The sequence below is a fragment of the Rhinolophus hipposideros genome (assembly GCF_964194185.1).
Source record: "Rhinolophus hipposideros genome assembly, chromosome: 8".
In the NCBI taxonomy this organism is placed as follows: Eukaryota; Metazoa; Chordata; class Mammalia; order Chiroptera; family Rhinolophidae; genus Rhinolophus; species Rhinolophus hipposideros.
The window spans coordinates 30,652,811-30,669,042 of record NC_138054.1 but is presented as its reverse complement, the minus strand read 5'-3'; the positions used below and the strand labels follow the sequence as shown (position 1 = coordinate 30,669,042).

Here is a 16,232-nt window from a genome sequence, read left to right as displayed (position 1 = left end):
TTCAATAATGTTGTAAAGATTTTGTTGGGTATCCGATGGACATGCGTCCTATTTGGGAGACCACCTCAGGGATACTGTGGATACCTGATCATGGCATTGTACACCAGAAGCTAAACATTAATGAATGCCAACTATAATTTTATATATATAATGTGATGGTTCAGTGTGAGGTCGGAGGGATAGTGGATGGGGGGAGGGGGGTTCACAGTATGAGGGATATAAATGATGAACGTCTAAGTATTACCTTGTTTTGTACACCTGAAACTAATAAATAAATAAATTTTAAAAAATATAAAAATAAAAATAAAAAATAAAAATAAGTGATTTTTATTTATTATTCTTAAAATAAATTTCTAAAAATATATTTTTCGCAATTTAAATATATTGTAAGTATTATAAAAATTTATTTGTATGTATCTCAATTTTAGATTCTGTACATTTCATATATTTTTCTTAAGTTTTTTGGGACAATGCTCTCCTTTCATTGTAGAAAGACTTCCTGATAAATTGCTGTTGGAAGATAATGATACCCACATGACCAATCTCTTGTTACAAAATTTTAGAAAGGGCTTCTAATGAGGTTTTTATGTATAGAAAAAGGCCAAAAGTCTTTATTTTGTGGAAATAACTCTGCTGTAATTAAAGTCTGTGTTGCTACAAAACAATTCAGATTAACAGCAAGACAAAAAACGGTCTATGCTGTTTCTCACCAGATAGCTAAATTCCAAAATAAGTTAATTCATAACAGTGAATAAAGGCAACACTTGTAAGTTATGTAAATTTCTTGAATTTCAAAACAGTTTTGCATGTGCTAATATTTACTATCACCATCACTCAGCACCACAAATCTAAACCTGGTCCAAGTCAGAAATATGCTACAACTTTCCAACACTGAGCACTTAATATATTTTTGTTGGTGACAGTATCCATGGCTCTAAAGAAACATGACAGTAAGAAAACCTTGAAATAAACTAAGTCAAACTGAATATCAAATTTTCATACTGCATGATATTGTTAAATTAAACAAGGAGGCCATCAGACTGGGTTTGTTCTAAGGCATCAGCAGCCTATGTAAGCAAACCAAAACCTAAGCCTGTAAATGTCTCAGAGTTAAGAGATCTAAGGACAACCAAAGAGTTAAAAACCTAAAGACAACAAATCTGAAACAGCCAATTAAGATTTCCCAAATAAGACAACTGTTTAAGCTATAGCCCATCAAATTATTTCCTTGCTTTGCTTCTGCATCTACTCTATAAAAGTCTTGCCCCAAACTCTTGTTGGTGGAGCACCGCTAACCATTTCCATTGACGCTGCTGGATTTTAACTGATTTTTGCTCAAATTGCTAAAGATTGTAATATGCCTCAGTTTATCCTTTAATAGTACAGTGAAAAGATCTCATTGTAAAATCAAATGTGTATGTGGTCCAATTATGGCTCTACCATTTACAAGCAGTCTGTCCCCTTGGTAAGTCACTCTCTGTAAGCTTCAGTTTCCTGTTTGAACAAAAGATATTCTCTGCTATGCAGAGTTGCAAGAAGGAGTTAACAGCACCACAAAACAAAAAACCTGTATTCTTTAGATGTTCAGTAAGTAACAACAGCTATTATGATTATACTTTCTTTCACACTGTTGGCTAAGTTTAAGTTGTGTATTTGAAACCCATTTTCATAGTTAATGGAGCTTTCTGTTCTGGGGCTATTCAGGGCTATCACTTATTGTTCCTCTGTGATTAGAATGGCCACTCCAAAAATTTCTCAAGCTTTCAAATTCAAATTACCTTACACCAGTGTTTTCAACCTTGACTGTACACTTGAATTACCTGGAAAGATTCTGAAAATTACTGATCCCTGGAACTTACCCTGGTCCAACTAAATTAGTGTATTTGGGGGTGAAATCCAGGCATCAGTATTTTAATTATTATTACTACTTTTAAAGCCACCCAAGTGATTGTAATGGGCAGCCAGGGATGAGAGCAGAATTACTGCCTTGGACTATACTCAACTGTTAATGAGGCAAAAATTACAAAACAATCTAACAGTAGGCTTTTGCTCAACAGACTAACCAAATTAATTCTAAAAGGTAAACCACATGAGGCTTGATTACAGCAAGACAAATGCTGCAGTGCTGTTTGTCTTCCCTTATGAAGTATTGCTTGCAGTCAGACATTCTTATTTTAGAAATCCTCTTTTAAATGCAAAACTTTAGTATTAAATTCAGTAGTACAGTTAAAAAAAACTGGAAAAATTTGAATATTAGTAGCAATATGAAGAAAATGGTCTAACATTAGGTGAAATAAAAGGTAAAATTTTAACTGCTGAACAGAACTCAGACCTGAGGAGGAACTCTTTTATAGGTCTACTGAAGGCTTACCCTCAAATAAAATGTAGGAATTAAAAAATAAGGAAGTATGGGGTGACCAGTTAGCTTAGTTGGTTAGACCCTGGTGCTGGTAACACCAAGGTTGCCGGTTTGATCCCTGCATGGGCCCCTGGGAGCTGTGCCCTCCTTGGAAAAAAAAAAAAAAAAGGGAAGTATGAATATAATATGATGAAAGCTGAGTATTATGTTATTTAAAGATCTTAAATGAAAAATAATTGATACACTCAAATGTGCGAGCCACTCTTCCAAACATTAATTGCATCCAGTGTAACTTCTAAAAATCAACTTTACTCCTTTCAAAAATGCAGAAGCTATTTTTAGCAAAATCTGGCCAGTTAATTCATAGGAAATGTTTTCAGCCAAAACCATATGGTTAGTGATCTGCTGGTGTTTTAAGTTTTAATTCATTATTCATCATCAAATCATTCCCATATTTTCTGATTTCTTAAAAAATGTCTGGAGCGCTACAAACAATAAGCTACAATTACACATGGACAAATAATTAGGATACTAAATTTTTTGTGATCTGGTCATAAGCTTTTGTTAAGATTTCACTTTAAGTCGCTGAAGCAGCAATGTATAAGGCAAATGGTTTATGTGCTGGTACTTCCATACACACTGGCTGATGGCATTCTTGCATAGGAACAATGAATGGACATGGAGGATTAGGGAAAGAAATTAAGTTTTATAATATTAGAAAAACAAGCTGGAAAATATGATCCACTAATATTACACCCCTGAGATTACACTACTCATTTTAGGTGTTTTCTACTGAACTCTGAAAAAATACAAAGCAATACATCTCTATGCCTAAGGAAGCTCCTTAAGTTTAAACTTATTCTACTATGCTATTGAAGTCCTATTCCTTTTTCTGTCTTTAGTTTCTGCCTTAAGATTGAGAAAGTTACAAAACAAGCAAGGTGCCATCTCATCTACCTTAATTTAAACTAGGTTCTAATGAAGGTAAGAATACACTGCAGGAATCTTTCCATAAAGATACAGTCACTGCTTCACTAAAAAGCTCAATGAAAATGTACAAAAATAAAATAAAAAAAGTTTCCTTGATATCACCACATTCTAACTTAGAACACTCCAACTCTGAAATCTGAGGAAAAGAACAAGATTTCTTTCAGTACTGTGATGAACAGAATTTATATATGCACCTACAACAACGAGAATTTCATCAACAAGATATAAGACTGATTAAATTTTCACTTAGAAAAAATATTACAGCCACAGATATGGACAACCTCCATACATACTCAGCTGCAAGGGTTATCATTTGGGAACAATGCATTTAATTCTACTGATATTTAGGAAACACACAATGAAAAGACATTAACTTGACAGATCATCATTATATTTCCTGAGGTCAAAATTTCCAAAGAATTGGTAAAAATCAGGTTAAGCTTAAAAATCACAGTAAGTCGTTTTTGAATAAAACCAACTAGGCCCCTCAGTAATAAGTAAAAATATTTTAGAAAATGGCAAACAAAAAATTCAATGTCTTTTTGCTCCTAAATGTTTGAGAAATACAACCTATTTCCTGTTAATTTGAAAAACTGAGATCCAGACAAAATATGGTTCAACATGCAAACACTCGACAGCCTCAGAAACAACACGATGGTGCTACATTGGTGCCACATATGGCAGCAAAAGCTGCTTTTCAAAAGAAAACTCTTTTCCTTGTGTTCCTGTTGCTATTTCCACTCCATAAAGAAAATCACTGTTTGTCATAAAAAAAGGGGCAATTATGATCTTTAAGAAAGGTTACAAATACCTTTAAGAAAGGTTATAGATAAAAACAAAACAGTGGGCACAATTTATAGTTTCTCTCAATCTACAGAAAGTAATCACTTATTTATTTTAATACCAGGTACAAAAATAAACTCATAATAATCCAAAAGTTTAAATATTATACTAACTTAAGAGCAGAAAAATAAAAAAATGAACAAAAGAATCTAGGCCATTGCACGTTTTATTTTTTGCTCACTGTTTGACAAGTAAATTATCAATTTTAATACTCATTATGGTACCCAGATAAAATTCATGGCCTTCTCAATTAAAACTTTTGACACTTGTTTCTTCAAAAAGAAAACTGAAAAGGCAGTTTGTCACTAATGGGTTATGCAAGTTTCTGCCCCTTCTCCTATCCACACCATTGCCTTAAAGGGCCACCTTGTAACTAGGTGAAGTCTACTGTAGCCTTCTTGTGTTGGGGTAACCAGTTTCTCAAGTAAGAACATTGGGAAGCACCCTCACTGATGCCTTCACCCTCCAATCCAGTTAAGTTAATAAATCCTGTAATTTTTATTGCCTAAATCTTTTTCAGCTCTGTTCTTTCTCCATTTTTACTATCAATGTGTTGGCTTCAGCCCTGTATCTTGCTATATAAGGTATTTTTCTGGCAAAAACATTCCCCTTTGCCCTATCAACTATCGTTTATAACAACAACAGAAATTATTAAATTACAAACCTGATGCCAGTTCATTACTTAAAATTCTTTAATTTTGTCCGCTGCCTATAGGATAGAATCCAAACTTCTTTTCAAGCAAGGCAAACAGGCCTTACTTAATCATTGTCTTTCATCATAACCAAACTATCTGATTTATCTTAGATGGCCATCTTTCTCATGACTCTGTGCCTTTTCATTAACGTTTTCTTCTGCAAGAGATGATCTTTTAGTAATTATTTTCCAACTTATCATAGGTATCAATTTCTATACAAGCAGATGGTGATATTTACCTGACCTGTAAAACGGTTATGCCCTTCCTTCTCTTGCTTTCATAGCACATGCATATTTTTTGTTTACAGCTCACATCTCACTGAATTCTTTAAAGAAATCAATGTATCTGGAAATACTGATAAAAAAGAAGCAGTACAGGAGGGTATAAAATAAGTGAAAATTTTCCTCTGCTTCCCACCCACCACTCAATAACTTTTAAACTGTTTATTTTCAGTTCTTCAGTTGGTCACTTCCATAATGATTAACATGGTTATATCTATAGTTCTCAATATATCAACTTTAAGAGATTCCCTTCTCCTTCCTTTATTTCTCATTCTTTTAGTGTTTACCTTCATAACACTGGACATTATGTTTTAGCTCAATGGAATATCCTGCCAAATACATTCTAGCAGTCCAATTTCCACGTCTATTTCTTCTACTCTTCAAGGACAGTGACTGTCTTATTTTAGCATTCTCAAAGCCAATACCAAGAAGATATATTTCGTGTATAAATGGGAAGTTTATTTTGACTCTGAGGTAGGAAATGTAGTTGTAAGACAGCCTGAGGATAATGAATTACTTTAAAGGTTTATTTCCTTTCTAAATATTATAATATGCAAATGTGACAGAATGTTTGAATATGCTTGATAGAAGCTGGACTTAATTTGTAAATACATTAAAAAATTGACTACATTTATTCTTCATATTAAAGCCAGATGAAATGCCACAGAGAACATAAAAAAGTAAATATTTTCAGTTCAATGAAATAACTACACAAAATAAATTTTAAAACTTTCAGTACACAAATATAGGATACATATATTTATAGCCACTTATTAGCTGTATGACTTTAGGCAAGATCTCTATTCCTCAGAGTCAACTATGAAATGGAAATAATAATGGTACTTACCTGATAGAGTTGTTACAAGGATTATATAAATTAATTCATATAAAGTGCTTAGAAGAGCACCTTCATATAATAAGAACTTAATAAATGCTAGTGGCTATTAGTAAGTAAATATTTGTCATTATTTAATATTGTTGCTACTCAGGAGTCTTAGTGATTCTTACACTGAATTTGAATTGTTGCCAGACATTTAGATCTTTAAAAAAAGCTTCTGTGTGAAAGTGTTTATGTTGCCATTAGAATAATATGTTGAAGACATTTGTATTTTGTTTCCTTTGAAGATAATCAGTTCATGAATTGATGCTACAGACTCTACAAAAAAAGTGAAGCTATTTTAAGCAACTGAAATTTCTTTAGTGGTTACAAATTTCACGCATAGTTAGCTTATCCTCCATTCCATCCTTTTATGCTTTCCACAACAGTAGCATTCTGATAGGCTAATGCTTAAAATCTGCCCATGTCTTGAATAATGCTGTTTAAGCTGACTTCTAAATTACTCTGATACTGGCTATAAAATTTCCAAGTAAACTGAAAATAACTGAATGTTTTGATTTTTTTTTGGTCAGAATTAAGAAAAGTTACATGACTTATTTAAAATGTTTGGTTGGTTGGGACTTAAAGCCAAATTTGTTAGTATATTCTTGAAACACACCAAGTAATGGGAGACATTAATGTCTGTAGTAAACTGAGGAATAAAGATTTGATAGTATTAAATGAAAAATAGTGATGGTACTATGTTATTGAAATTGTTAAGTATAAATGCTAACTAAATGTACCTTCAGAAAGCCAGTCTGGTATTTTATACTTAACTCACTCATTTTCTCATGGTAACTCTGTGAAGTAGGTCTTACTATTATTAACATTTTCAAGATGAGAGGCAAAATAGTGTAGGGGTTAGAAAACTCGGGGCTCTGAAGTCAAATGGACCTGAGATGAAGCCTGGTTGTAGCACTTAATTGCTGTGTAACTTTGGGCAGATTATATCCTCGTTTCCTTTTCTGTTAAATAGGAATAATAGTATTTACATTACAGAGTTGTTGTGAAGATTAAATACTTAATCTTCAGGTAGGTAAAAAACTTCAGCACATAACCAAGGTAAAAGAAACACTCAAAGGTGAGACAGTGTAAATTACCACAACAAAACTGAAGGTCACCCAGTAATTTGCTAGCTCGAAGTCACAAAGCTAGTAAGCAATGAAGTTGAGAAGAAAATTCAATTCTTTCAAAAACTCTTATAAAAAGAGAAGGAGATAAACTTCCACTGATCTATACATATTTCAGTATTATCTTTGTACTCTCTCTGGCTTGCTTGGAGTGTATGTAAATGTGAAGGCAGAGTATTATACACTTAAAGTGGGAATGCTATTATATAAAGCTGGTCAGTTAACATTAGTCTTAATTCCAACCAGGTAATGGAGTGAGAAGTGGAGGGAATCTATATTCTTAAAATTATTTTATGCACTTGGTACTCAGGTTCATTTATTAAAATATTGTGAATTATAATAAAGATTGAAGATAAATATTTTAAAAATTTGTTTTAGTATTACCTAAAAAGTAGATTTTGAAATGGAAAAAAAAAACCTCTTCATCAAATACTTTAATTATTGAGCTATTTTACAGAATCAGTAATGGTATAATTTGGTGATTTAAAGCCTAGGTATTCTGTGAATAAGACCAAGATGTTTCAAAATTCAAATAATAGACATTTCTTCTCAACCTGTAGGTTTTTAAAGTCCCTTTTAAGCTTTTCTCTTCTAAAAAATTTCTTAAACCTTTAAAATCTGTTACCAACTATTAGATCAAAAATATAATCTACTAACTCATTTAATCCTCATTACAACCTTATGAGATAGCAACTATTATTATCCCCAATTTGTAAATGAATGAACTGGCACAGAGTGATCAAATAATTTTTCTAAGATCATCAGCTGAGTAGCAGAAGATCTGAACCGAATTCGCTTCTCGAGCCTATGCTCTTAAGCAGAGGAATGCTGGTAAAAAAAAAATAAAAAATAAAAAATCAGAAATTGTGATTAGTTTAATAGCTTGCATTTTTTTCAGAAAGCGATTATTTTTATATTTCAAACACATAGTTTAATTTACTTTCAGTTATAATGTTATTTCTGGTTTTAAAGAATATCACGGCTTCCACTTGATCTGTCATCTGAAAAAACCTGAAAGCCAATAATGTATTTTATTCTAAATTGACTTTAAAATACGGGTTTCATGCAATTTTCGCAATAGGTTTGTCTTAACTAAACTGACCTCCACTTTATCAATCATTTAATAAAAATTTTATTAGCTAAACCTTCCCTTTTCAAATGCAATCTTTCATTAAGACATTTTAAAATGATCAAAATGGTACAAACTTTAAAAGTTAAGTTGGTAGTATTTTCATTATTAAAATGTGTCCATCAGCTGGACTCAAAAATTTGAAATCCAGGGTTATGTTTGACATAATTTATTTCTATATTTTATTCTACATACACAAGTAGTTGCAAGTGGTAAAGGTTTTCATACTACTAATTCTGTTACCATAAGCTATTTCTTCTTGATTCAACTGGTCCAGCAGCTTGAAAGTGGAGTAACAGAAAATTTTGTTCCAAATTTTTTTCACTGGAAAATCTCATAGTTCATGTTATACCTCTTTATCTATTTTCTTTTACCCTACTTTGTCAACAGCAATCATCATTATGTTATTCTGAGTTCTCCAAATTGTGTTTATTTCTTGTTTTCTTTCCCCACCAGAAACTCAGTTACTACTACTACTACTGTCATCACTATCAGCCCCAAGTGTTTGCTTTTACCCAAGTATTGTAATATCAGGCACTATTCCAAGCAGTGTACATATATTAACTCATTTAATCCTCATAACAACCCTATGAAATAGCAACTATTACTATCCCCAGTTTATAAATAAATGAACTGGCACAGAGTGATCAAATAATTTGTCTAAGATCATCAACTAACTAGCAGAAGATCTGAACGTAAATAGTTTGCTTCTAGAGCCTATGCTCTTACCCTCGAAACTCCCTCCCCATATAATCAAGACTGAATGAACAGTAAATTAAGTTGAAATAATTTGCTTATTTGCTGTATGAGTAATTCAGCTAAGTGCATTCTTTTCTCCCAGAAGGTGCTCTGGTTTGGGAACTAGCCAAACCTTCAAATAGCAATTCAGAGATAAAGTAGATATAAACACGAAAGAAGTACTAAAAACCAATTAAATAAAAGTATTTGTAAAGAAGAAAAAAAAACAATACTGGGACTCCAAGGATCTTAGTGAACCAAGATCTTAAAAAGAACAGGTACTAGCCAAGGAAATAGGGGCAAGTAATTAAGGAGAAATACAAAAGTTCTACAATGTGTGGAAGAAGGTGAAATCATTCTTATTAAGTTATGAAAACCTTAAATGAATGAGACAGGAATAAAGCATCTAGCTGCCATAATCAAGTTCAAATTCACAGAACTGGAAAGATTACAAAAATATGGGAAGAACAACCTACCTACTGAAATACTACATTTAATCTTATAAATCTTAGAAAATAGAAGTTAAAAAATTTTTAGCAGAAAATAAAAATTATTTGATTTATATTTATCTTCAGGAAAATCCCAGGGAACTTTTGAACCTGATGGTCACATACTCTTTGAGAAAATATCTATTAAGGTTAGTGGTCAGACTGGAATCATTAAAAATTTGTGCTAAATAATTAACATATCTTTTTTTCAGATAGATTTGGAATGCTTATGACAGCCTTACAAATAATATATAGAAATGAGAGATTTAGACTTATAGTTAGATAAACTATTATAACCAAAGTATTAGTAATGGATAACTGCCAACTCGGAGACAAATTTTCTTTTTATATTCAGGATATATAAGTGAAATGAAAAAGGTACTTAACAAGCTTCTACGGAGTTCTAGTATGTTTTCAACATACATTTTTTTAAATCACCTTTTCTAACTTGTACTTAACAGCCTTATTCAAGGACAAAAGCTTATGAAATATTGTATACTAAAGGCTGGGGATTCAGAAACCAAAAACAGTCCTAGACTTCAAAGAGCATAATTTATTAGGAGAAAAAGAAACAAAACAACAGATGCAAAATAATGGAGGTATGTGCAAATCAAGGTATCCTCAAGTGTTTCCGGAATACAGAGGTGTAGCTAATATAACCTGGGAGTGTTAGTGATTGTGGGTAAGGGTGGGGAAATTAGGAAAGACTTACCAGAAGAGGGGACACGAGCTAAATCTTTAAAAACAGCTCAAGTAGAAGTGGTTTACTCTAGTAACTGAGGAAAAAAGCACAACAGATACCTCCGGCATTGCTTACCTAGTACCTAACCTGTGCTTTACATTAGAACTGCTTTCTCTGTCTGCTCCCTGATGAAACATTCCACGTAGCTACTGTGGCAGCTAATGGTTCTTACATTATTACATAATCCTAGCTAGTAACTGGTTAGTGACTCAACTTGACCTAGTAACAATCTTTGTCTAAAATATTTCAAAAAATGCGAATGAGGAAGAATTAATCCTTTTCTCGTGGGAAAAGCTATAAAATACACCAGTCAGGAACTGGCAGTTACTATGTTTTCCCACCATAAGGAAAAAGCGAGTCAGTAGTGAAAGAATGGTTCCTCCCCTTCTGTCTTAAGATTCTATTGTTTAAAGCCAAAGTCACTATGCTACTTAGCAATACTACCCGTATAAAAATAGCACCAGGATTTAAATATTTTGTTTCTTAGTTTGTTTTTCCTTTAAGCTACAAATAAGTATGCTCTTCACAATTAAGCCAACAATGTTCCTGATGTTTGTAAACTGTACTTAGGTACATAGCTATGAGCAAAACTAGTGGGAACAGTAGTAAAATAGTTTACAAAAAAATCTCATCATAGCTAGTATTTGTGACGCTTAGTAGGTCCTTCATGATCAAAATGGGGGGAAAACAAGAGCAAATAAAAAGAATAAAGGAATATCTATTTGGAGAATGATAAAAGATTTCAAAGCCTGTTTAGCTTTTATTGTGAATGTTTGTTTTTTTTTAAAGCAAATTTTATGTTTCTGGCTATTAAAGGCTAAATTCAGCCTGTTAAATAAGTAAGCATTCCTAAAAATGATTAGCCTCGTCCCTGGACAGACCCCTAAAGCATGCAACTAAGGAAGGACCAAAATGAGTGTTCTGATAACATTTCTTTATTATATATAAATTGCTAAAACATTCCTGTATATAAACTACAATTTTTTTCTTCTAAATAATTTATATTCATAATGATTTATACACACGGCCATGTTTAAGTGTTTTTAATGTCTTTTATTTAAGGCACTAGCCTATATAGACTGCAGATTTTTACTTCTGTTAAACTAGGACTAAATTAAACTGTGATTTCAAAATTAAGCCTTTAGCCAGAGTTGAGCGAGATAGAAAAACATATTGTATATACTGTTGCTTCCTATGATCACGTAGCAATAATTCAGATAGCAGTACCGGCATACTTCTATACTTGGATGTGGTTTGCATCTAAGGGGAGGCTTGTTCATCATGCCAGATTTTTCTATTTCCAGTATATTTCTAAGTGTTTTTGTTGCTTTGGTTCCACCAGGCTTATTAAGGAAAACCATTCACTGATGTAATAACACTGTGTAACAGTGTTACATAACACTGTGTAACAGTGTGCTAGTAAATGCTTAATGTGAAGAAAGTACATCTTAGAGATTAGGGTCTAGGAGTAAAGAAAAAAAAAAATCCAAAACAATGGGTATAGCATAGAAGGTGCACTGGGATACAGGCTCCCCTGTACTTAGATAAAAAAATTATTTCAGCTTGTAATTAGTTAGGCATATATTAACTGGCAGACTACTTACCGACCTACCCGTTATTGCTGAGCTGTAACTGCTGAAAGGTGTCAAGATACCAAACACAGCTCATTTAATAATGAAAATTGAACAGCAATATCATTATTTGAAAAGTGCATGATCCAAGTTACCATTAATATTATACCATCAAACTGATGTATTATGAAGGATTACTGAGAAAGGGCAATAAGTACAAATCGCTTTCATATGTCCTTAGTTTACAGTTTAAGCACATTCGACTTCACTTAAAAAGCAGAACCCCTCAACTGGCCCTTAATTATAAGGGAAGGTGTGTGATAAAGATTGTTTATTTTAAGACACCCCTTGTTATTTCATCCTTGAAATTTCGTGTCTTGGGAAATAATAATTGTTGGGCGAGTAGTGTAAGTACGGATCATAGAATACTAGTTTAAAGATGAGAGGATGACTCATACAGATTTATCATATGTGAATATCTCATCAACAAACAAACAAACAAAAATAACCCCCCCAAAAACAAGGGGAAAGGGTCCTACTTAAAACTAGTAAAGTCTTATATCTTAAATCTATTTAAGATCAAGTTTTAAAAATTTAGATTTCATTATAGGCAGAAAAGATTAACTTTAATGTATGGAAATCTTTCGAACATTATAGGTATGTGTGAACAGAGAAAATGCAAAACAGAGGACTTGTAAATCAATTTTGGGACACTGGGAATTTCAGGCTCACAACTGAGAAATCAAGTATTAAATTTTGGTTGAATACTAACATTTTTAAAGCTTGTCTGCTTGTTTTTCTTTTAGAACTGTAAAACTGTACTCAATGTTACAAATAAACTTTTACTACCCAACAATAAGAAGATACAATACTGTTTGAAAACTTTACAAACCATAACACATCAAATAGAATTCAGTATCTACAAGTGAAAGAATATTAAAAGGAAACATAACAAAGAGGTGATACCATTTATTTCTCAAACCAAATACAGAAATCTCACTAATTCAATTTTATTTGGATAATGTAAATGATTTTTTCCAGCTATTTTATAATTTAAAGAAGTCTAAAGGCTTTAAAGATTTAAAGAAAAAATTTAAAAATTAAGCAAGTTTAAATTAATTTGAACAGTGGGTCAAAACATAGCAGATTTTATTGAACAGTTAGAGCTACTGTGTTTCCCCCAAAATAAGGCCTAACCGGAAAGTAAGCTCTGCCATGATTTTCAGGATGACATCCCCTGAACATAAGCCCTAATGTGTCTTTTGGAGCAAAACTTAATATAAGATCCGGTCTTATTTTCGGGGCAACACAGTATTTCACCTTGGCTGTTTTCAGGTGTTAAAGGTCAGGTTAGGTGCCTGGAAATATTATTAACAGGTGTGTAAATTAAAAGAACACATTCTTGGTTAACCAGATCAAAAGTTATAATTTATGTCTATAATTATGTACCAGGTAATAAGTGCTTTACTTTTATACCAAATTTCATTATAAGACTGGGTTATTAGAAATGATTAAAAATTAATTTTTCTTTGACTTCATGTGGCCATAATTTAGGAAGACTGAAGAGCTTTAGGATCCAAGCATGCTAGAATAATTCTGCCCACTCTCTGCAGAAACATGGTAAACCGGGATCCTGGTAGGTAATAGTCTTTTTTCTGCCTATTTGCTTTGACTGATCTAAGGGGCCATGCAAGAAACCAGTTTAGTTTCTAAAATTACAAAATGTAAAAGCTAGAGACTTCTTTTCATTTAAGTTGATTAAGCAATTTGCTATTTTACCTTATTTCAACTAAACCGTCTAATGGAAGAGAGAGACTAGAAAACAACACCTTTTTGGTTTCAAATTGTGCTTCTTCCTGACAGCATCCTCTACAGTCTGGACCCAGCTGCAGCAGGCTGAACTGCCCAAGAAGATCGCAGGAGCTGCAGAGCAAGTTGCTGGAGAAGCCTAATTCTCTGCAAGCTTCGGATGAAATCTCTGCCCCGAACACAGACACCTGAAAATAAAAGATGAGACATAAAACATTACAAAGCTTCCAAAACAGGAGAAAGCAGGGGTGTCAAAATCTAACACACTAGAGATGAATTATTCTATAAGCTTGTATGAATGAGTCTTTGGTTCTTCCCACCTCCCCCATACGTGTTTTTCTTAAAACTGTGTCATCTTTCAGTTTAGCTAGAATATGGATTAACAAAAAGAATGTATTATTTCTTTAGATATGTATATTACATACATCTTTTATTGAACATTCAAGTTTTTAAAAAAAGAATTTCCTTAGAAGAAAACAAATTCCCATTTCATTTTTAGTACTTAGCATCTGTTTATATGGGTCTATGGAGTAACATTAACGTCTAGGTCCCCACCACACCTTACAGACTTTATTCATATAGAGCAGGGGAAGGGTTTGGAAGGGGTTGGAGTTGGGGAGAACAGGAGCACGTCAGAAATAAAACTTTGGGGTTTAGGTACTAGCTCCATCACTTACCTACAATATGTGTGACACTGGCCAAGATGACCTCCCCAAGTGTTAAGTTCCTCACTGATAAAGCAAGGAGCTATACTTCCCACATAAAATAGACTGCAGTAAAGATGAAATGAAATGACTTATGTAATCAATCAGAATGACTGGCAAAAACAGGCTTTCAAAAGTTATCAGTCCTCTTTCCTCACCCATTCCTCTCTCATGTCTCAGTGAATATGGTGTACCTGCATCTGTCTAGCTCAATTTCTCTACGTCTGCTTTGGGTTCCAGCTTTTGCCACCTTCATAGGGACTTAATTTCAGGGTAACTCAATTCTTCAGAGTATTCAAGCCCTATGGTTCTACTTGTTCTCCCAACATTCCATCACTTCTAAACTGTTACTCTGGTCTGTTTCTGATCCTATTACTTGACTAAACTTGCCAAAAACCACTAAATGCAAAGGCACTCAAAACTGCTCTGTTCCAGATGCTCCTTCCATAGGCTTGGTCTCCTTCTCCTTCCTCTTATATGCGTCTCTTAAATGTTGTTGTTTCCCATTTCTATTTTTGGCTCTCTTTGCTTTAGGTACTTTCATAGATTATTGCATCTTTTCCATGGCTTCAAATATTGATTTACTGAAAACTCCTGTCTTTTTCTCAAATGTCATGCTTCCAAAGCCATCAGCCTACCTGATGTCTCATTTAGATGTTGCATAGGCATTGTAAACTCAAAATCTCCAACAGTGACACTTACCTTTTCTCCTTAAATCTATTCCTCCCCAATGTACTCAGTATCTTAGTAAAATGATACCATATTCCCTGACCACCCTAGTTGCCCAGGTCAGTCATTTCAGACTTCACCCTTTTTACCATTCCTACTTACAACAATTAACAAGTTTGATAATTCTGTCTCTTCAAGAGCTTTCAAATCTTTTCCTGCCTCAGTGGCTTAAATGGTCACTGATGGTCCTTCTTCTCATTACTTATCCAAGCCCACTGTATTTTTCAGCTATAATGAATTCCTATTGTACCTGGAAGTATAAAATTCCTACTCAAACATAGATTTGCTCACTTTTCCTACATATAAGGCTTTTTTCCCCCCACTTTGTTAATGCCTACGTATTTCCAAGAACCTGATTAGTATCAGGTTTCCAGGAAGACTTTTCTGCGGGGGGGAAAAAAAAATCAGATCCCAATCTTTATCCATAGTACTTTCTTGAGAAATTTGTGCATAGCTATAAAATAATAATCCTCACGACACTGTACTATTTAAATCTAGGATTGTCTGATTCCTCAACAATATTGTGAACTTTTGAGGGCAGCATTAGATTGTTTCTCTGTATTTCCAGCACCGTGCGGGTTCTCATGTGTGTTGAGCAAATGAATTGATCAAAACGACAGCCTCAGGTAGTGGGAAGTTCCGATTGTTTTACTGAAATTGGTCCATCTCCTAAACCGAGGGTCTGCAAACTTTATATAAAAGGCCAGACAGTAATTATGTTAGCCTTTGGTGGCTATATGATTTCTGTTGCAACTACTCACCTCTGCTATTGCAGCACAAAAGTAATTGTAAACAATAAATGAATGGGTGTCTGTGTTCTAATTAAACTTTATTTATAAAACCAGGGCTGGCTAGATTTGGCCTACCAACTGTAGTTTGTCCACCTTCTTCCAGACTAACCAGGCAGATTAAAACCCAATGGCATTTCCCAATGTAAAAACAACAACTAAAAAACAAAACACACAAAAAAACTTTAAATATTGCTGGCATACTCCTCCAAAATGCTGATCATCCCATTGGTCTTATTTTAGTCAACACCGTAATTTAATACCTTACGCATCTTTTACCTTATCTCAGTAATAACGTGGAGTGTATATAATCTTCAAAATAAATCAAGTATCCCAGTCTAGTGGGAGGGACCTAAGAT

General features: G+C 33.4%; 1 protein-coding gene across 1 annotated transcript in view; it reads right to left on the bottom strand.

The window, feature by feature from the left end:
• Nucleotides 1-16,232, bottom strand: part of SELENOF (selenoprotein F) — a 36,284-nt gene that overhangs the window by 13,644 nt on the left and 6,408 nt on the right. The window contains exon 2 of the mRNA XM_081057596.1: nt 13,673-13,840. Within this exon, the coding sequence (XP_080913722.1) occupies nt 13,673-13,840 (168 nt within the window). The remainder of the gene's footprint in view (nt 1-13,672; nt 13,841-16,232) is intronic.